At 42.2% G+C, this 23,374-nt stretch overlaps 1 protein-coding gene across 2 annotated transcripts in view; it reads right to left on the bottom strand.

Annotated features, from left to right (window-relative positions):
• Positions 1-201: 201 nt before the first annotated feature.
• Positions 202-23,374, bottom strand: part of LOC115465727 (ribonuclease T2-like) — a 100,165-nt gene continuing 76,992 nt past the window's right edge. For both annotated transcript variants that reach the window (XM_030196421.1, XM_030196420.1), the window contains 4 exons: positions 21,776-21,889; positions 15,814-15,859; positions 10,506-10,580; positions 202-1,616 (listed from right to left, as the gene is read on the bottom strand). In XM_030196421.1, the coding sequence (XP_030052281.1) occupies positions 1,419-1,616; positions 10,506-10,580; positions 15,814-15,859; positions 21,776-21,889 (433 nt within the window). In that variant the 3' untranslated portion in view covers positions 202-1,418. The remainder of the gene's footprint in view (positions 1,617-10,505; positions 10,581-15,813; positions 15,860-21,775; positions 21,890-23,374) is intronic.

Here is a 23,374-nt window from a genome sequence, read left to right as displayed (position 1 = left end):
GGCAGCCAATGCTGCGCTAAACGGCAGCTAGCAGCACTTGTCTTGAGATGCTGCTGCCACCAGCAGGCCATGAATGCATGAACACTGAGCATATACAGAAGGACCAATGTCAATGTCAGCTCAAGGCAAGTGCTGCCAGCTGCTCTTTGGAAGAGTGCTGGTTGCCCAAAGAGGAGGAAATCTTCAGCTGGCAAGGTTTAGGGATCTTAGTCAGCCACAGTAACAGTGCCACAATTTTGGGTGGGCCTCTGCCCACTTGTAGCTACGCCACTGATGAGGATGGCAGCAAAGCAAAACAAACTGTAACCTGCACAGACCAGCAGGTACAATCCTGAACAAAGGAATAGAGGAGATAACTTGTATGTTCTGTACAAAGCAGCAGGTAGTTCACTAGCCAAATTTCTGAACAGACTAGATGGGTCACGCTAGTCTTTCTCTGCTATCTGTTACAATGTTACAAGTTTGATAGTAGTAAAATGTCAGACCTCGGGAGGGGTCCAAACAGATCTCTTGTCTTGCCCATGGAAAGCCAGTCATGACAGAGCTGCCCTTTCCACCTGCTAGGAAATAACTGGGAGCAGGGAAGATGAGGACCAACCTGTGGATATCTGGTTCTTCTAGTGCAGGGCATCAAGCTCTTGCACAAAACAATGTGATGACCTGGATTTGCACAAGCAATTGCTTCTCATCACATTATTTTGTGCAAGACCTTGATGCCCTGCACTAGAAAAACCAGGTATCCACAGGTTGGTCCACATCTTCCCTGCTCCCAGTTATTCCCGGCCAGTGGGAAAGGGCAGCTCTATCATGACTGGCTTTCCATGGGCAAGACAAGAGATCTGTTTGGACCCCTCCCGAGGTCTGACATTTTACTACTATCAAAGTTCAATTAGGATTAGGTATTATGTGAAGTGCATGGCTGAAATATACTTCAGTAGCTTACTATGTTCTGGATATTTCTAACTTCGCTGAAGCAGGATTCAAGGACTCGTAGTCTGTGGCCCGTGGTTGAGGATTGCATGTAAGCATGTAATTACTGTGTTATTTTGTAATGATGTTAGGAATTTATATTTTATGACCTGAAATATGAATTGGGTTTAACTTCCTATAAGCCTCTTTGGGAAACCCATAGTGGAAGGTAGATTATTAAGTACAACTAGAAACAGAAAACAAAATAGATCATTTACATTGCAGGATTTTCATTGCACAGACACTCGGAGCTAATGTTTACACTGATGTCATGAAAAATCCTCAAGAGGCTCCTACTTAGTAAACATTTTTCCCATACACACAAATGGAAAGCTTTTAGTAATAAGCACCAAAGTATCAAGCACTGAGTAACACTGGCCTTTTGCATTCCAGAGTGTCATTGTTTAGAGAAAAAGTGCGCTCTTTGCTACAGCTGTTTTCTTTGGAAGTCAGTTCCAAATTTGATCCACTGGAGGAATAATATGTCTGCAGGTATTGTTACACACACAGAAATCCTTCCGCTGTAAACCCCCTGGTGTATCCTTCAGGAAGTGGCGGGATTCGCTCTCCCCCTCAGAGCAATTCCTTAGTTCAATTTCTTTGGTGAAACAGATTTCAATCTGTCCAAGAATTTGTGTGCTCTTCCCCTGAAAATGGAAAAAGAGAGAAGCTTTATAAAGGCTTCAGAGTTCTCTCTCCTGCATACCAGACCTAAAATATTGTGGTAGGTTTGAAATGCACATCCTGTCTTAATAACTGCAAGACTGCTCGAGCAAAGCCAGGCAGGTACAAAGGAGTCAGAGGTCTCCTGTATGTCAGATGCAACACTGGTGATACTTCTTTATGAAAACATACAGTCCTCTTTTCTTCCACTATATTTCAATGGTGGAAAACTATCTATGATCCCCAAAAACATTAAATGACAAATACAGAAATCATACAGGGATGGATTCTATAAATGGTGCTCAAAAAACTCTCAGTGCTAAGCACTATTTTGTTATGCAAAGATACGTATTCTCTGAGGACAGCAGCCTTATATTCTCACATGTGAGTAACGCAACCCACATTGCCCAGTCCGGAGCTTATTACAAAGCTTAAGAGAGCGTTGTGGAATGATAGACTTGCTCCACTATGCATGCATGAGTGCCTTCTCACCTGCCACGAGAGCACAGGACTACCAGTCCAATACTATAGCATATAAAACCGGCATCTGAAACTGAACATGGCAAAGACTGAGCTCCTTGTCTTTCCACCAAAACCCTCTTCTCCTCTTCCCCCACTTTCCGTCTCTGTTGACAACGCCCTCATCCTCCCCGTCTCTTCAGCCCGCAATCTCGGAGTCATTTTCGACTCCTCCCTCTCCTTCACTGCCCATATCCAGCAGACAGCTAAGACCTGTCGCTTCTTCCTCTATATTAGCAAAATTCACTCATTCCTCTCTGAACAGACCACCCGAACCCTCGTCCACTCGCTCGTTACCTCTCGTCTTGACTATTGCAACCTTCTCCTCGCTGGCCTCCCGCTTAGCCACCTATCCCCCCTTCAATCTGTCCAAAATTCCGCCGCACGTCTTATCTACCGCGTGAACCGATACTCTCATATCACCCCTCTCCTCAAGTCGCTTCACTGGCTCCCGATCCGCTACCGTATACAGTTCAAGCTTCTCCTATTGACCTTCAAGTGCACTCAATCTGCAGCCCCCATTACCTTTCTACCCTCCTCTCCCCGTATGTTCCCACCCATAACCTCCGCTCTCAGGACAAATCACTCCTATCTGTACCCTTCTCCACCACCGCTAACTCCAGACTCCGCCCCTTCTGCCTCGCATCACCTTATGCCTGGAACAGACTTCCCGAGCCCATACGCCATGCGCCCTCCCTGCCCATTTTCAAGTCCCTACTCAAAGCCCATCTCTTCTCCCTTGCTTTTGGCGCCTAACCACCTTCCCCATTCATGATACCTACACTGACTACATAGTTTGTAACCTTTAGATTGTAAGCTCTCTTGAGCAGGGACTGTCCTTCCCCATGTTAAACTTGTACAGCGCTGCGTAACCCTGGCAGCGCTATAGAAATGCTAAGTAGTAGTAGTAGCATTTTTATAGCGCTACAAGGCGCACGCAGCGCTGCACAAACATAGAAGAAAGACAGTCCCTGCTCAAAGAGCTTACAATCTAATAGACAAAAAATAAAATAAGCAAATCAAATCAATTAATGTGTACAGGAAGGAAACCATTTGCATGTCCTGAGATTGGTAAAAGCTTTGGTTGGAAAGAAAGCCTCACATGGCATCAGAGAATCCACACAGCGATGAAACCACTTACATGCACTGAGGAGGTAAAAGCTTCAGTTGCATTGGGACAGGTAATTAGGGAATGTACACTCTTTCTATGAAGTATAGAAAAATAGCACTCTGGTATTTAGATATATGTAAAGAGACCTCCTTTTCATCTACAGATCTGAATTCAAAGCCCAAATCTAATGATAAACAACAGACACAAGGCTCAGATGTTATAAAAAATAAAAAATGGAAAGCTTGGCATCAGGTAGAATAGTGGAAAAGTGACATCCCAGAAAAGCAATAGGGCATCCTTGGGAGCACTGCAGTGGACTTTATAAAATGCTCCCAGGTACATATCTCACCATTGCTCCCTTACCAAAACCCATTACCACCAACTGTACACCACTACTATAACCCTTACATGTGAAGGGAGAACCAATATGTGGGTACAGTGGGTTTCTGGTGGGTTTTGGAGGGCTCACAGTTCCCTCCACAAGTGTAACAAGTAGGGGGAGGTAGAAGCCTGGGTCCACCTGTCTGCAGTGCACTGCACCACTACTAGACTACTCCAGGAATCTGTATGCTTTTCTAATTGACCTGAGTATAACATTTAAGGCTGGCATAGAGGCTGGTACGTAATATTTTTAATCACATTTTTTGGGGTTGAAGAAGGATAGTGACCACTGGGGGAGTAAGGGGAGGTGATCCCCGAATTCCTCCAGTGGTCACCTGGGCATTTGGGACACCTCTTGTGTGGAATAGAGGAGTTACCTAGTGGTTAGTGCAGCAGACTTTGATCCTGGGGAAGTGGGTTCAATTCCCACTGCAGCTATTCGCTATAAAAACAGGTCTAGCTCAAAACGTCTATGTTTTAGTCTTGGACGGCTTTGTTTTGTTCCATTATTGCTGAAAGACGTCCATGTCTTAGGAACAACCAAGTCTCGCCTTAAACACACCCCTGGCACGTCCCCTTAGGATTTGGACATCATTCTGATGGACTTCAGAGAAAGTTGTCCAAAAATTGGTTTTGCTAATACTGATTTGGACGTTTCTGTGAGATAAACGTCCAAATGCTGACTTATGTCACTTTTTGGACGTCTATCTCTTTTGAAAATGAGCCTGATAGTCTCTCCACTGTTGTTTACTCGGTATTCATACCGTTGTTGTCCCCATAGATCACATTACCTCATCATCACTTAAGTAGATTAATCACTGGAGTTTTCAAACATCAAATCAAGTACTGAAGGTTATATACAGTGGGGGAAATAAGTATTTGATCCCTTGCTGATTTTGTAAGTTTGCCCACTGACAAAGACATGAGCAGCCCATAATTGAAGGGTAGGTTATTGGTAACAGTGAGAGATAGCACATCACAAATTAAATCCGGAAAATCACATTGTGGAAAGTATATGAATTTATTTGCATTCTGCAGAGGGAAATAAGTATTTGATCCCCCCACCAACCAGTAAGAGATCTGGCCCCTACAGACCAGGTAGATGCTCCAAATCAACTCGTTACCTGCATGACAGACAGCTGTCGGCAATGGTCACCTGTATGAAAGACACCTGTCCACAGACTCAGTGAATCAGTCAGACTCTAACCTCTACAAATGGCCAAGAGCAAGGAGCTGGTCTAAGGATGTCAGGGACAAGATCATACACCTGCACAAGGCTGGAATGGGCTACAAAACCATCAGTAAGACGCTGGGCGAGAAGGAGACAACTGTTGGTGCCATAGTAAGAAAATGGAAGAAGTACAAAATGACTGTCAATCGACAAGATCTGGGGCTCCACGCAAAATCTCACCTCGTGGGGTATCCTTGATCATGAGGAAGGTTAGAAATCAGCCTACAACTACAAGGGGGGAACTTGTCAATGATCTCAAGGCAGCTGGGACCACTGTCACCACGAAAAACCATTGGTAACACATTACGACATAACGGATTGCAATCCTGCAGTGCCCGCAAGGTCCCCCTGCTCCGGAAGGCACATGTGACGGCCCGTCTGAAGTTTGCCAGTGAACACCTGGATGATGCCGAGAGTGATTGGGAGAAGGTGCTGTGGTCAGATGAGACAAAAATTGAGCTCTTTGGCATGAACTCAACTCGCCGTGTTTGGAGGAAGAGAAATGCTGCCTATGACCCAAAGAACACCGTCCCCACTGTCAAGCATGGAGGTGGAAATGTTATGTTTTGGGGGTGTTTCTCTGCTAAGGGCACAGGACTACTTCACCGCATCAATGGGAGAATGGATGGGGCCATGTACCGTACAATTCTGAGTGACAACCTCCTTCCCTCCGCCAGGGCCTTAAAAATGGGTCGTGGCTGGGTCTTCCAGCACGACAATGACCCAAAACATACAGCCAAGGCAACAAAGGAGTGGCTCAGGAAGAAGCACATTAGGGTCATGGAGTGGCCTAGCCAGTCACCAGACCTTAATCCCATTGAAAACTTATGGAGGGAGCTGAAGCTGCGAGTTGCCAAGCGACAGCCCAGAACTCTTAATGATTTAGAGATGATCTGCAAAGAGGAGTGGACCAAAATTCCTCCTGACATGTGTGCAAACCTCATCATCAACTACAGAAGACGTCTGACCGCTGTGCTTGCCAACAAGGGTTTTGCCACCAAGTATTAGGTCTTGTTTGCCAGAGGGATTAATACTTATTTCCCTCTGCAGAATGCAAATAAATTCATATACTTTCCACAATGTGATTTTCCGGATTTAATTTGTGATGTGCTATCTCTCACTGTTACCAATAACCTACCCTTCAATTATGGGCTGCTCATGTCTTTGTCAGTGGGCAAACTTACAAAATCAGCAAGGGATCAAATACTATTTCCCCCACTGTATATATATATATATATATACACATACATACATATATATATATAATATATATATATATATATATATATATATATATATATATATAATATATATTGTGCACGTCCATTTAAGTGCATGTCGAATAAGCGCATGCTCTGTTTAACCTGCATGCCGTACTCAGTCCGTATTTGGCGCCATCAATTTCTATGGGACAAACTTCAGTTTAGCGCACCACTGATAAGTGCAAGATTCGCTTATATGCATGGTTTAAGACTGCTCCTCTGCAGGAAAAACTCCGCATAAGCGCGCGCACGGAATATGGAAGCCGATTGGCGCGTGACAACCAACGAGATTTCAAATTTACCGCCCATTTAACTGCCACAGGCAGAATAAGCGAAAGAATGTTGTTAGAGTGTACACTGGGGTTGTCACTGTCGCGCAGCTGTAAGACTTTAACACTGGCTGAACGAATAGAAGTTCTTAAAAAATTAGAAAACAAACAAAGTCAAGCATCTATTGCTAAAGAATATCGTGTCAATCACAGTCAAATTTCACGTATCTTGAAGCAGAAAGACCAGCTTCTGGAAGACTGGCAAAACAATACAAATCCACAACGGAAACAAAAACGGGTGGGAAAAGCTGAGGAGGTAGAAGATGCTCTTCTTCGGTGGTTTTCTCGAGTCATGAGCAGGGCAGTTCCACTGCTTATGGAGAAAGCTAATCAGCTAGCTGAAAGTCTTGGACTAACTGAATTCAAAGTCACTGTTGGATGGTTGGAAAGATGGAAGGAGAGGAACAACATAAAATTCAAGAAACAGCATGGTGAAAAACAAGACGCTGATGACTTTGGTGCTGAAAATTGGGTTGTTTCAGTTCTTCCTACCACCTTGAATGAGTTTGCACCTCGTGACATTTTCAATGCTGACGAAAACGGTCTCTACTGGCGAGTGATTCCTGATGGAACACTTGCATTCAAACAAGCCGAAACTACGGGAGGTAAAACGTCGAAGGACCGACTGACGATCCTCCTTTGCTGCAATATGGATGGGAATGAGAAGTTGGAACCACTTGTCACTGGAAAGAGCAAACAGCCCCATTGCTTCAAGAATGTTAAGCAACTTCCTGTGTCATACGAGGCTAACGCAAATTCATGGATGACTGGGGAAATTTGGAAGCAGTGGCTAAAGAAGTTAGACACTAGAATGCGGGCACAAAAGCGTCAGATTTTGTTGCTTTGTCATAATTGTGCTGCACACAGTGATGATGTCAGGCTGTCTATCATCAAGGTGGTCTTCCTGCCACCAAACACAACCTCTCTGATCCAACCTATGGATCAGGGCATAATAGCCAATTTCAAACAACATTATTGGGCTCTTGTGCTACGTCATCTGATGAGCATTATGGATGACCAGACTGGCAAAGATAAATGTGCTGTTGAACTGGCTCGTAATCTATTCCCTACATATGCAGAAAGAAGCCTGGAATCATGTTACACTGGCAAACATTGTGAATTGCTACAAGCGGGCAAGCTTTGTTAGGGATGTGGAGAGGGATGAAACAGATGCAGCTGTTGAAAACGCGTCAGATGAACAGGCTATTGACATCCCAGCCTGTGTTACTGAAGCTGAGTTTCATCACTATGTAGCTGTTGATTACGATCTACAAACAGCTGACGACAGCACTGATGTCGAGATATGCGCCTACACGCAGGCAATGGCTGATGATGAAACAGATGATGAAATGAGCAGCGAGGCACATGCTGATGAAATTCAACAACCTCCTGTCACTTTGCAAGAGCGCTGGAGAGTCTCAACACCGTGTGGGCCTATCTGAAGGCCACTGGATGTCAGTGCTATGACAGTTTTTACCGTCTGGCAGACATAGTCTATGGAACTCACAGACACAAGAGTGCACAGAAGATTATGACTGTACTTCAAGTAAGCCTAACGTCACTTAATGGAGACTGTATAACATCAGTTATACTGTACGTATAATAAACAGTACTGTACATATGTTTATCAGATGTCAAGCTTCTTTGTTTCACAACGGTTAAGTGCATGCTCCGGTTAAGTGCATGTATTTCTTTGGTCCCAGACCCTTGCACTTAAGTGGATATAATTTATTTTTTAACTTACTCAGGATTTAAAACATATGGTCAACCGGAAGTCCCATGAACAATTAAAGTCAAGACCAACAAAGTTTCTGAAGGTGATGGTTTTGGCCTACATAATAAATACAACTTGAAAAAGGGTAGTCCAGACTGGCCAGTGTCAGGGATAGGATGTTGAGATCAAAGCATAGCACTTCTTATGTTTTTATGCCTTTACTCCGTTTTTCCCCTTCTTTTTTCAGTTTCAACTTCCCACCTCCAGGTGTTTCACCTCTGCTTTATCTCTCAGTTTTAATTCCAGGTCTCTCCTTTCCCATCCTTTTCTACCCACTTCTCCAGCCACTCCATCTAATGTCCTTTTGCACTGGTGGCTGGAAGGAGGTAGTAGCAGTCCAGACCTTTAAAAGCAATGGCTTTGAACTATTTCAGGAAATAGAACGATGGGAGAGATTGACAATATCATGGGTAGGCAGAATCAATGCTATCAAGATGGTCATACTTCCGAAACTGCTCTATCTGTTTATGGCATTACCAATAGAGATACCAGATAGCTTCTTTAGGGGCTTGCAGGGTAGAGTCTTTTCCTTTATCTGGAGAAAAAGACCACCCAGGGTGAGGCGGGATACGATGTATCAACCCCGAGATAAAGGAGGTATGGGAGTCCCGTCATTTTATGATTATCATTGCGCGGCACACCTTAGACTATTAGCTAATTGGTATCAGAGCACAGAGAAGTTATGGGTTAGCATAGAACAACATTGGTTAAGTCCGTATCCACTTAGAGCAATTCTATGGTTGCCTAAACGTACACTTAGGGAGGTAATTAGAGGAAGCCCCTCTCTCCTACAGTGGCCTTTGGTTGTTTGGAGCAAGATCAGGGAACAGTTCTTTCCAGAACGCACCTACTTTCAACACACTTACCTTAGATTTGCCCCTCAATTTGGCCTGGGCAGATACGATAGAATATACAAGGATTGGGAAGAATTGGGATTGTGTGAATTGGGACAAATGTGTAATGAAGAGACGATCCCCACATATCAGGAGTTATGTCAGGACTTTGGGCTCTCCCCGCTAGAGGCTTTTCATTACCATAGAGTGCAAACCTTTCTTAAACGAACTGCGGGAGAGGAACTGGAGTTAACAGAAACACAGCTGGAAAAGGGGATGACGGGCGGGGGTGGTCGAGGGAGTATCACTAGAATCTATGGAGCTCTGTTGGCAAGGGAGTGTCCAGTGGAACATTATACACGAAAATGGGAGCTAGAAATAGGAACAACATATGACCCCCCACAATGGGCACAGATGTTTAAGTCCCTGCTTCGGGTATCGGTGTCCAGCAAGATGGTGGAAAATGGACATAAAATATTATATAGCTGGTACTATACACCCGCCCGCTTGGCTAAAATGTTCAGATTAAGCTCGGCAAGTTGTTGGCGAGAATGTGGGGAAGATGGGGATATGTTTCATGTTTGGTGGTCATGTCTATATGCACAAAGATACTGGGCAAGTATCATAGACTTTATCAGTTCAGTGACTGCTATACAATATCAACAGAAAATGGAATACTGTTTGCTACATCTTCGGCCGCCCAAGGTACCACGGCATATACATCAATTTGCCACCCAAACATTTGTGGCGGGCAAATTAGTATTAGCAGCAGCATGGAGGAAGCTGAGATTGCCAGATATATCTACTGTGTTAGAAAAATTGGAGTACATTCAATTGATGTCAAAACTCACAGCTATGAGGACTGGACGTATGGCTAAGTACCTAAAGACTTGGGAATCTTACACAGCCTGGAGGGAAACCTCTATGGAATCCTAATGCCACATACTCAGCAAGGGGGAGGGTGGGAAGGGGGGGGGGATGTTGGGAGAAATGCCAGAAGACATTCGATGGGTAATAAATCAGAAAAGGAGACTATGTATGCATGTTAGAATGTTATATTTTGGAGAAAAGTGATGTTTTAAACAGGTTTTGTACAATTTTGCAAAATGCATAAATAAATGATTTAAAAAAAAAAAAAAAGCAATGGCTTTGGGCTTTATCTATGGCAATGGCAAACAAGTAGTAGGAATCAGCAGCAAACCAGTAACCAGAACAGCAACAGTGATGAGGGAATGGTTTGGCAGCTAATGCCAGTGGCACAGTTATGGTAAAGGCACAAGACAAGATGGCTGTGGTAGGTGAATATTTACTGCAATTCTTTGGCAAGATGAAATTTCTTTGATAACTGCACCACGTCCAACTAAGCCCTGGCTATAAATACAGATAATCTTAATTTCTAGAAACAAATTCAAACAAACAAAGAAAAATCTCACATGGTCTGGTGGAAGGCACTGAATCTTGGGCATCACACCATATGCATTCATAATAGCAGCCTCGATATCTTTCATCTGAAATTAGACAGAAAATAAAAATTAAAACATAAAATTTGATACAGTAAAAAATAATCCAGAAGCAAAATGATTTTGTAAATTACACTCAATAAACTTATCTTCTTAAAGGCGATAACTAACCACTACTAAGAAAAACTAAAACTAAAAATCTAGAATGTAATTATCTCACTTCTTTTCAGATGCTAGAGCCAACAGGAAGGATGTTCCATTCCCTAGGGCCTGCAAGAAAATGTACATTGCTTCATCTCCTCAAAGTGTACCTTCCTCAAGGACGCTATAGGTAAACCGTCTGACCTTAACAACATGGATGGCTTATATATTTTCAAAATGTCAGCTAAACACTGAGGTGCATAATGGAGCTTCCTTCACTTCAAGTTGTGAAACTAACTTCTACAAGAACTTTATATTGTACCTCACTTATGGAACTCTTTACCTGTTGAAGTGAGTAGTTCAATCAGTTACCTTGGGTTTCGTAAGAAACTAAAATCATGGATTTTCAAGAATGCTTTTATTGGATTATAGACATATTATAGTTAATTTTAGATTAGGTTGACTGTTGATCATTTAACCCATTAGTGTCCAGTGTTCCCATATTTGTTCCCACATATAGGAACAGTGGGCACTAATGGGTTAATTTAATTTTGATGAAATCATTTTATTGTTGGTTTTATTTGGTTTGGACATATATGTATTGATTTATGTTTTTATTGTAAACCGCTTTAAAACTCAATTTGTACTAAGCAGAATATTAAGTAATTAAAATCAAATTAAAGATCTATGGATAATAAGCAAGATTTTAAACTTCACTTGACTCAACAGGTAACCACTGTAAATTGACTAGTTGTGAAGTAATGTGCTGGAACCTGGTAATTACACAGGCAATGGCATTTTGCACTACCTGAAGATATCGAAGATAGAAGAAATTGGCAATAATCCAATTCTGATAGCATTGTTCTAAAACCTTCCTCTTTAGCTTACTCAGTAAATGTAGCCTAAGAGTATTCATTCCCATACTGTGCACAATTATTAGCAATAAACAGACATGTTCCTGTGGACATGTTTATATATGGGGAAAAAAGCATCACATGTACAGTACTTTCTAAAAGAATTCACACCCTTGTAAATTTTGCAGGTTCTGTTGTTAAAAATAATTCAAAATGCATTGGAGGAAAATCCCAATATTGCTCCTTGTGATCATGGACAAATCACTTAACCCACCACTACTTCAGGTACAAAATTAGATGGTAAGCACTCTGGGGACAAAGAAAACCTAGAATAATTGAATGTAACTCATCTTCAGCTACTGTTGAAAAGACAAGTGCTAAGTCAAAAATAAATTAGAAGATTCACTCATCTGCACAATATACTCTACCCTTAAACATGCAAGGCCAGATTAACACTATATTGAACCCTAGGCAAATTTACATTTGTGGTTCCCTACCATGGATCCCATTTACTTCTTTTAATCACCCCCTTCCCATCACATTCACTCTTTCCCTGCGATAACCCACCTCCCCCCAGGATCTTCATTCATTGTCTCCTCCACACTTCACCTCTCCACAAGTTGTGTACAGAAAACTGCAGGTCTTGATTTTGGGTGTAGCATCAGTAGCATGTTGCAAGTAAAAATGGAGACTGCAAGCTCATGCTTTGAGTGGAGTGATCTAGAGGTTACAGCAGTGAGCTGAGAACCTGGGAAGTTAGGCATGTCAATTTGACCCAACCAAACAAAACAATCTGACCTTACCACTAAATGAATTAGTGGCAGTAAGGTCTCACACCCAAAATGGACGCCGCTGCCCCCCCCCCCCCCCCCCCATGCACTTAAAAATGGATCTCCCTTATTCCTCTTCTGCTCGGCACAACCCTAACACCAGCTCTGAGCTGGTGTAGGGTTTGCCGCAGGAACTGTTCCTATGGCCTTCAAACATGCTGTTGTCACTCCACTCCTTAAAAAACCCTCACTTGACCCTACCTGTCCCTCCAACTATCGCCCCATCTCCATTCTTCCTTTCCTCTCCAAATTATTTGAACGCGCTGTTCACCGCCGCTGTCTTGACTTCCTTTCTTCTCAACCTATTCTTGACCCACTCCAATCTGGTTTCCGCCCTCTTCACTCTACTGAAACTGCACTTACCAAAGTCTCTAATGACCTGCTGCTGGCTAACTCCAGAGGTCTCTATTCTATCCTTATCCTTCTTGACCTATCTGCTGCTTTCGACACTGTTGACCACACCACACTCCTTGATACGCTATCCTTGATTGGATTCCAGGGCCCTGTTCTTTCCTGGTTCTCCTCTTACCTCTCACTTCGCACTTTCAGTGTTCACGCTGGCGGTTCCTCTTCAACTTCCATCCCGCTTTCAGTTGGTGTCCCCCAGGGTTCTGTCCTTGGACCCCTCCTTTTCTCCATCTATACCTCTTCCCTTGGTACCCTGATTTCATCTCATGGCTTTCAATACCATCTTTATGCAGATGACTCTCATACCTACATCTCCACCCCTGAAATCTCAACCGTAATCCAGGACAAAATTCCATCCTGCTTGTCTGACATTGCTGCTTGGATGTCTCAACGCCATCTGAAGCTTAACATAACTAAAATTGAACTTCTCATTTTCCCCCTAAATCCACCTCCCCTCTTCCCCCATTCTCTCTCTCTGTTAATGGCTCTCATATCTCGTAACCTTGGAGTCATCTTTGATTCCTCTATCTTCTCTGCGCATATTCAACAAATTGCCAAAACCTGTCGTTTCTTTATCTACAACATTAGCAAGATCCACCCCTTCCTTTCTAAATATGCTACCAGAACCATTATCCAAACCCTTGTCACCTCTCGTTTGGATTATTGCAATTTACTTCTCACTGGTCTTCCTCTCAGCCATCTCTCTCCAGTCTGTCCAAAATTCTACAGCACGACTTATTTTTCGCCAAAATCGTTATACCCACACTAGCCCACTCCTCAAGTCACTTCACTGGCTCCCCTTCCGCTTCCGCATACAATTCAAACTTCTCTTACTGATGACCTTTAAGTGCATCCATTCTGCAGCTCCCCATTACCTCTCCACTCTCATCTCTCCCTATATTCCTCCCCGTGATCTCCGCTCACTGGACAAATCTCTCGTCGTCCCCCTTCTCCTCCACTGCTAACTCCAGGCTTCGATCCTTTTCCCTCGCGGCTCCTTATGCCTGGAATAAACTTCCTGAGCCTGTACGTCTAGCTCTATCTCTACCTGTTTTCAAATCTATGCTGAAAACCCACCTTTTCACCACTGCTTTTGGCTCCTAGCTACTACTCAATTGCCTCCCCTTGTTCCTTCTCACCCAGTACTCCCTCGCCCTTAATTGTCTTGTCTGTCTGTATTATTTTTAGATTGTAAGCTCTATTGAGCAGGGACTGTCTCTCTATGTCAGGTGTTCAGCACTGCGTGCATCTGGTAGCACTATACAAATGTTAATAATAATAATAATTGTTTGGTGCACTGCCCACTGAGCATTGGGAAGGGCTATGGAATGACCTGTTTCGCATGCATTTGCATGCTCATTGCACTCAGAGCTGGTGAGCTTGTTGTTTCACACGCTCACCGTCTGAGCATTTGGCGCTAACAAATACAGGTGCTAGTCTGGTGCTAATGGCCTCTAGCGCTCTCATTTGCTTTTGAGCATCGGGGCCTCAAAGACTTATTCTGCCAAAATGAATGGGCAAAAATTCTACTAACCTGCTGTATAAAGTTGGTAGAAACATTCAAAATGACTCATGGCTCTTACTGCTGCCAGGGGGTATGAAGAATTATGAGATCAAGAGATTTTGGTTTCTTATTCTTATTTAATTGTTTGGACATTTCTTTCCTTTGAAAGTATAAAGTATTTGGTGCAGCTCAGTGAAAAAATCCTATTTAAATGCATTTTGAATTGTATTTTTTTTTTTTTTTACAAAATATGAAACATATGCAAGGATGTGGAGACTTTTCCAGGGCATTACACACTGGATTTTGAAATGCATGTGCTGTTTGACCCTCTTTCCGCCACCCGCACAGATAATGGGAGCAAAATAAAGAAAGCATGCATACTTTTTCTTTGAAAATTTGCATAAAACAGGTGCAATAAAATTGCTCACACAGCTTGCCTTATTTAAAAATTAATCCCCAAAATTCTTATGTCATCTATAGGTAACTGAGCACTATAGAACACTACTTTTTGTAGCCCAGCAGTTTTCCTCCTGCTCTCTCGCCCTTGCAGCTTATGTCATCTATAGGTAACTGAGCACTATAGAACACTACTTTTTGTAGCCCAGCAGTTTTCCTCCTGCTCTCTCGCCCTTGCAGCTTATTCAGAGTGAAGGAGTTGCCTAATGGTTAGTGTAGTGGCCTGAGAACCAGGGGGGCCGGATTTAATTCCCACTGTAGCACCTCGTGACTCTGAGCAAGTCACTTAGGGGCCCTTTTACAAAGGCACGGTAGGCTCTAGGCACGTGCAGTGCATGCCAAAACGAGAATACCGCCAGGCTAGCATAGCACACCCATGCCCCCCCCCCCCCCCCCCCCGTGGTAAGTTCAGATTTGGCGTGTATCTATACCGCTAGGACAATTTTTTTTTTATTATTAATATTTCCTACCGCATGCAGAGTTTTCGGCATTAATTGGCAGTTGGCATGCGCCGACTGGTCACCGCACATGAGGCACATGAGCCCTTACCGCCAGATCAATGGGTGGCATAAAGAGCTCAGGCCATAAATAGGCGAGCACTGGTTTCCATTTTACTACAGGCCCTTTTCCCAGCCCATTGAAAAAAAAAGTCCCTTTTCCCAGATGTGGTAAAAAACTGGCCTGGCACACACCAAAAACATGTGCCTACACTACCGCAGGCCACCTTTTGCCATGGCTTAGTAAAAAGACCTTCCATTGACCCAGGTACAAAACAAGTACCTATATAAACCACTGACTGTAACCACAGAAATGCGGTATATCAAATTCCATCCTCCTTCCCTTTATCTATATTGTGCTAAGGCATCACGAGTCTACTATTTGAGGTTCCTCATTTATCTTATATCTTCTCCCCAAGTAACTTAGTCCAAGTCCAGTCATGGCAGAACAGTCCTTGGCCAGGAACTGTGAACATAGTTTCCAAAACATCCCCATTCCAAGTCAGACCAGAGAGCAGAACCAACACATGGCAATAGAGTGGGCTAATGTGCCATTCCTCAACAGAGCAATATTAAGAGACTGTCTCCCACCTGGTAATACGAGGTAGATGGCACTATCCCAAATTTCAGCAAAGCACTGAAAAAGAAAAAGAAAGATGCTTCAAATATTATAACTGGTACAGTCCAGGTAAAGGTATCAATGGCCTCCTCTTAAAGCCAACCACCTAAAAGTTATAATTAGAGAAAGATTAAAATAGTCTTACATAACATAGTACCATAGTAAGTGACAGCAGAAAAAGGCCTGTACGGTCCATCTTAAGCAGTTTAAAGCTACAGTATGAATTCTGGCTGCAAAATGAAAATAATTTTTCATCTCACAAATATTGCTTATCCAAGCTTCCATACAAATCTTAGGCCCCTGTTTACTAACTCTCCCCCTCCTCAATAAAACAATGTGTTGTTGTGTCATTTTACTACAAAACAAATTACAACAGGATTCACTAATCTACCATACTTTAATACCAGACGTCAGTGAATTCTTGTGCTACTGCTGCAGCTGGGAATATTGCAAATCTCTGGCTGCAGCAATGCAAAGATAACGAATCTAACGTGGGAATCCTACCCCTCGATCCATTGTCAAGTATCCTCCAAGCCTCCATCTTCCAAATCTGCTTTTAAAATAACACTTGGACCCCCAAACCTCTAATCTCTCACCCATGATCCTTTTTCAAGTATCATCCTGAACTCCCTTACCCCTGATCCCCCTTTCCAAATACACTTGCACTTCAAACTTCTAATCCTTTTAAAAAATACTTCCCAGACCCCTATCCCCACACTCTACCAGCACCTACAGGGTTATCTCCCTGGTGAATAGTAGGGGGAGGAGGAGGAAGCAATTCTGCAATGCCCAGGTGCTTCTACTCAGAGGCTCCCTGATTCAAAACAACAGCCCCAAGACCTCCAGCGGTAGTCTTTAAGTACTACCTGTACAAGCCAGGCTGCCAAATAAGGGATCCTTTAAGTCACTCCCTAGTAGCATGGGGCCACACATTTGTGACCCAATGCTCCCAGGAAGGAGTGATAGCACCACTTTTTGAAGTGTTGTTTTTTCATGAAAAAAGCAGCTTACAAGGTTTAAAGCAAGTAGTATTGTTCATTTTGCATAACGATGAGCTGCATTGTACACAGTTTCATGTTTCACAGCCCATTATTTAAAGTGTCTTGTGGTAAAATACTTTTATGTTAAGCTGTGTTATTGGCAAATAATGCATCTTATTGCCACTTAATATATGTTAATTGGCAAATAATGTGCATTACTACCTTAACGCAGCCTGGTAAAATACGGACTCCTTAGCTAGTACACACAAGGAAGACAAGGCCTTAGTGAAGAGACTAAATGAATTCTTAGCTGCGGCCTTCACTGTGGAAGATCTGAGAGAAATACCAGTGCCAGAAATGGTACTCAATGATGAAGAGTCAGAGAAACTAACAATTATCTATAAACCTTGAAGATGTAATGGGGCAATTTGATAAATTAAAAAGAATAGCAAATTGCCTGGACCAGGTGATATACATCCCAGAGTGCTAATACAGCTGAAAAATGAACTTGCAGAGCTATTGTTAATAATATGACATTTATCTTTAAAATCAAGCATGGTTCTGGAAGACTGGAGTGTGGACAATCTTTAAAAAGGGTTCCAGATGTGATACAGGAAATTAGTGGAGTGGAGGGGAGGGGAGGAGTGGCCTAGTGGTTAGGGTGGTGGACTTTGGTCCTGGGGAACTGAGGAACTGAGTTCAATTCCCACTTCAGGCACAGGCAGCTCCTTGTGACTCTGGGCAAGTCACTTAACCCTCCATTGCCCCAGGTACAAATAAGTACCTGTATACAATATGTAAGCCGCATTGAGCCTGCCATGAGTGGGAAAGCGCGGGGTACAAATGTAACAAAAAAAAAAGGGTTCCAGACATGATCCAGGAAATTAGACCCATGAGCCTGACAACAGTACCAAGAAAAATAGTAGACTATTATAAACAACAAAATTACTGAGCATATACATAGGCATGGATTAATGAGACAAAGCCAACATGGATTTAGTCAAGGAGAATCTTGCCTCATCAATCTCCTACATTTCTTTGAAGGGGTGAGTAAGCATGTGGATAAAGGGGCAATGGGACTTGATATACCGCCTATGGTTTTTACAACATTACATAATATACACAGGTACTTACTTATTTGTACCTGGGGCAACAGAGGGTTAAGTGACTTGCTCAGAGTCACAAGGACCTGCACTGGGAATCAAACCCAGTTCCCCAGGATCAAAGTCCACTGCACTAACCACTAGGCTACTCCTCCACTCCAAAGGTGAGCTGGTCGATATTATGTACCTGGATTTTCAAAAGACATTTGACAAAGTACCTCATGAACAACTCCTGAGGAAATTAGAAAGTCATGGGATAGGAGGTAATGTCCTATTGTGAATTAAGAACAGGTTAAAAGATAGAAAACAGAGAGTAGGTTTAAATGGTCAATATTCTCAATGGAGAAGGGTAGATAGTGGGGTTCCCCAGGGGTCTGTACTGGGACCGCTGCTTTTTAACATATTTATAAATGATCTAGAAATAGGAATAACTAGTGAGGTAAATAAATTTGCTGATGACAAAGTTATTCAAGGTTGTTAAATTGCAAGAGGACTGTGAAAAGTTGTAAGAGGACCTTACGAGACTGGAAGACTGGGCATCCAAACGGCAGACGATTTAATCTGAACAAGTGCAAAGTGATGCATGTAGTTAAGAGGAACCCAAACTATAGCTATGTAATGCAAGGTTCCACATTAGGAGTCACCACCCAGGAAAAGGATTTAGGTGTCATTGTTGGTGATATGCTGAAATCCTCTGCTCAGTGTGCAGCAACGGCTAAGAAAGCACATAGAATGTAAAAATTTATTAGGAATGGGCAACAAAACTGAGATTAGATCATAAGTCATTAAGATGGACTTGGGAAAATTCACTGCTTATTTCAGGATAAGCAGCAAAAAATCTGTTTTACTGTTTTGGGATCTTGCCAGATACTTGTGACTTGGATTGGCCACTGTTGGAAACAGGATACAGGGCTTAATGGACCTTCAGTCTGTCCCAGTATAGAAACACTTGTGTTCTTATGATCAGATCTGACATCAATTATTGAATGGAGAACATTGTAGAAAACTTCTGCAGCTGCACTTAAATTTACAAAGAGGGATTATGATAGAATGAGGACACTGAAAATTAGAAATACTAAAACAATGGGTTGAAAAGTTCGTTTGTATGCAGCATGGGCACTATTTAAAAATACCAACTTAAATGTCCAGACGAAATGTGACAGAAGACCAAAGCACTGACAATATGGTTAAACAGTAAAGTAAGAAAGGCTATTCAACTCAAAAGAAGACATTTTTTTGAAATGGAAAGTGGATCCAAAATAGGAAATGGCATACAGAATGTCAGCTTAGAACTAAAGCTTTAAAATGGCAGATCAAAAGAGAAACTGAAAAAGTGTTCACCATAGAAGCAAAAATTAATAAGATTTTTCTAAGAGCATTCAAAGAAAGATGACTGTGAGGGAGTGTGTTAGAGCGTTAGATGAAAAAAAAAAAACACTCTTAGAGGACAAGGCACACTAAAAAAAAACTAAGGGCCTGATATTCAAAGGCAAAATGTATTAACAGCAGTTGCTATCTGGATAAGGGGGGGTGGGTGGGTAGATAGAGCCTATAGTTATCTGGAAAGCGATGATATTCAGACTGCTATCAAAATAACTACCCGGATAAAGTAAAACCAGAAAAAGATGTTGTCCTAGCTGTATCCTCTTAAATATCCAGACAACAGTTTTGAATATCACCCCTATCCAGATAACTGCAACACTCCCCACTCCACATAGACCTTTAGCATCACTCACTATCCAGATAGCAGCGCTGAATAATTTAAATGTTGCAGCTGGCTTTTAAAATAAATACCGAACACTGAATTTAAATATCGACTTGCAAATTCATTCTTTGCTTCAGTCTTTACTGAAGAGGATTTGGGGGAAATTCCCACATCAGAAATGTTCATTGATGAAGATTCAGAGAAAATGAAGCACATCACAGTGAACCTGGAAGATGTAATAAACAAACTTTAAAGAGCAACAAAGCACCAGGTCTAGATGGTATACACTCCTGATAGAATTAAAACATGAAACTGAAGACCAATTACAAGTAACATCTGCTCTGGTACCTTAGAATTAGAGAGCAGCCAACATCATGGAAATTGTTTTAAATGGGCTGTATAGGTGATCAAGAAAACTACAGACTGGTGAGCCTGATTATGCAAGGCAAAATGGTAGAAGCTATTCTGAAAAAAAATAAATTTACTAGCCATATGGCTACACATGGCTTAATGGCCAGTTAGCAAGGGGAAGTCTTGCCTTACCATTCTTTCTTTTTTTTTTATTCATATTTTTATTGAAGGTTTTCAAAACATACACCATGAAAGAAAGCACCAAATCAATCAAACAATAGTAACATTAGAACAAATATATGGATAAGGGTAAGCCAGTTTTAGAAGGCATTTGACAAAAGTCCCTCAGGAGATATGAAGAAATTAAAAAGTCATGAGCTAGGAGGCAAAGCTCTACTGTAGACTGGCTAAGAGAAAGAAAACAGAGAAGAGTTATATGGTTATTTACATTTCCCTACTGGGAAAACCGGTGGAGTGCTACATGGATCTATACCAGGAAAAGTGCTTTTTAACATTGATCTGAGAAAGAAAACGATGAACAAAGTGACAGAAACCAATACACTAAAAATATGCCTACCCCACAGACTCATCTTAGCCTGTGTTGAAGCCTCTGGGTTTCCCTGGAGCAGAAGTGATACCCAGTTCTCCTGGTCTTTCACCATCATCATTCAAAAATTCTGTTCAGACAGATCCAGAGGCTCACACATAGGCTAAGGAAGAGTTCATGCATAGGTTTGGGGGTGGGGTGGGGTGGGGCAGGGCAGGGTTTTTGTTAAGTATGCAGTTAAATATCAGACATATTTTGGAAGGGGGATCTTTTGATTGCAAGTTTGGATCTTTTCAGTAAAAGCGAGGAGATCTTGTACCCCAGGGCTTCCTTCCCAATTAAGAATCATAGTGGTGGTGGCTGAAATGTGTGGTCTTTTTCATGTCCAGTTAAGTGGGTTTCCAGATCCACCGCAGAATTTACTAAAGTGCAGTACTCAACCATCATCATTTAGCAAACGTAATAGGAATTTACTCTAATATGGTGCAATAATGTGCTATTTTAATATGGCCAAGTTAAGAGATTAAGGGGTCCTTTTACTAAGGGGCACTGAAAAATGGCCTGCGGTAGTGTAAACATGTGGTTTGGATGTGTACAGATCCATTTTTCAGCGCACCTGTAAAAATGCCTTTTTAAAATTTTGACCAAATATGGACGTGCGGCAAAATGAAAATTGACATGAGTCCATTTTGGGTCCAAGACCTTAACACTAGCCATCGACAGCGGTAAGGTCTCACGTGTTAACCGGGTGGTAAGGGTCTACATGCGTCAAATGCCTTTTACTGCTCGGTAGCGCCATACGCCAGAAAACAAAAGTTATTTTCTGGCGCGTGTTGGGGGACGCGCACCAAAAGTGAAATTACCAGTCGGTACACACAGTAGCTGGGTGGTAACTTTGAATTGGCGTGCGTTGGGCACGCGTAGGCCCTTACATGGATTAGAAAAATGGCCCCTAAGTAAAGCAGCAACTGAAGTCGTTCTGGAGGCAGGGTTAAAGTTAACCAGATAGCATTGACATTTGGTGCCAGTTAAGTCTGCCCCCAAAAATGCCTGTCCTAAAAGTTTAATTGGGTATTTTCAAAAGTCCAGACTTAATACGTTATCTTTCTATTCTGTTCTCAGCATTTATATCTCATTTGTATCAACAAGGAATCAAAGTGGATTACAATAATAATCTGAACATCTGGTTAAAAATATCCAATAATTGAATGCTGACCTCAGAGACTGGAATCATTTACTGACAATTACCTATTGAGGTCATATTTCTTGTACAGTTCAAGAGTTTTGCTGAAGTATTTGTGCTCAGAATTCATACACTCCAGTTCAGCTGCACAGGTTCCATGTTTCTGCCACTCGTGTTTCCTGTGTGGAGAAAGCAATGCAATATTTGACAAGAACTCAAAGTTTAATGCAATATATCTATAAAATGAGGAGTAAGTATTCAATCAGCAACAGTCAATGATTTTTTCACCGCTGGCTGCAAAGAACAGACTATCAAAAAACTCCAAACAGCCCAGAATACCGCCACCAGACTCCTATTTGGAAAAAACAAATACGAAAGTGCAAAACCCCTAAGAGAGAAACTTCACTGGCTGCTACTCAAGGAACGCATTGCGTTCAAGATCTGCACAATTGTACACAAAATCATTCACGCCCCAATCTACATGCTAAACCTCGTGGACTTGCCTCCCAGGAACGCCATAAGATCATCCCGCAAATTTCTCAATCTGCACTTCCCAACTGTAAAGGACTAAAATACAAGCTGATACACGACACCACCTTCTCTTACATGAGCACACAGCTGTGGAATGCACTACCTACAGCCCTGAAAGCTATTGACGAAACAACCAACTTCCACATATCCTTGAAGACACATCTCTTCAACAAGGCCTACAAAGAGAACCCATAGCCTCACAAAACTACCTCACCAATCCTTCCAATTATCAAAGTCCACCTTCCATGCTATCCTACCTAGCACCTTCCTACTCTCTTCCCTTACTTAATCTTTATTCAATACTATGTATATCTGATATCATATAATGACTATGTCATAACAAACTCTGTAAGCCACATTGAGCCTGCAAATAGGTGGGAAAATGTGGGATACAAATGCAATAAATAAATGTCCGATATTCAATGCTGGGCCTTGTTTGGGTACCAGCATTTAATATCTGGGTATTTGCAGATGGCCGGCACTTATCTGGCTTAGGACCAATATTCAGCCCTTAACTGGATAAGTTACACTGGGAAAAGATAGGACTGGGTTTTATATGGTCTGATTTGTCCGGTTAACTTATCAGGTTAAGTGCTGAATATCAGCACTTAACAGGATTAGTGCCAACTCTGTCACAGAATTGGTGCCACCTCTGTCACAACATAGCCAGTTTTGGCTTAGGCGGTTAGAGGGGATATTCAGCAGCACTGACCACACAAGTGATTTAACCAGCAAGGAGCCTCTCTCCTTCCCAGTTAAATTACTGAATATCTACCCCTGAAATGTCATACAACGGTCTTGTTCTGTACAAATCACAGGCCTGCTAACTTGATTAAATATTTCCTGATATAATGGAATAAAACACCCTTTGAGCAAAAACAGATAAGCCCATAATGTCATTCAGATGCAATATAGGTCCCTCCTGTCCAAAAGGTGATGGTGCTTGACAAACTAAACCAGAGGAGGCTTCCATCTGGCCCACGGCAGTGCAACTACAGTATGTCACATCTGCCAAGCCTACAGTCCTTCCAGGCATGAGTATAGTTCCGTTTCTTGCAGGAATTTAAAGTACTTTGAACCTCCAAGACACACTTTACTAAATTTCCTTTGCAGATCCTAACAGAACCTTACAC

This window comes from Microcaecilia unicolor, chromosome 3 (assembly GCF_901765095.1).
Source record: "Microcaecilia unicolor chromosome 3, aMicUni1.1, whole genome shotgun sequence".
Lineage (NCBI taxonomy): Eukaryota > Metazoa > Chordata > Amphibia > Gymnophiona > Siphonopidae > Microcaecilia > Microcaecilia unicolor.
The sequence above is the reverse complement of the archived record's forward strand: the minus strand, read 5'-3'. Positions and strand labels throughout refer to the sequence as shown.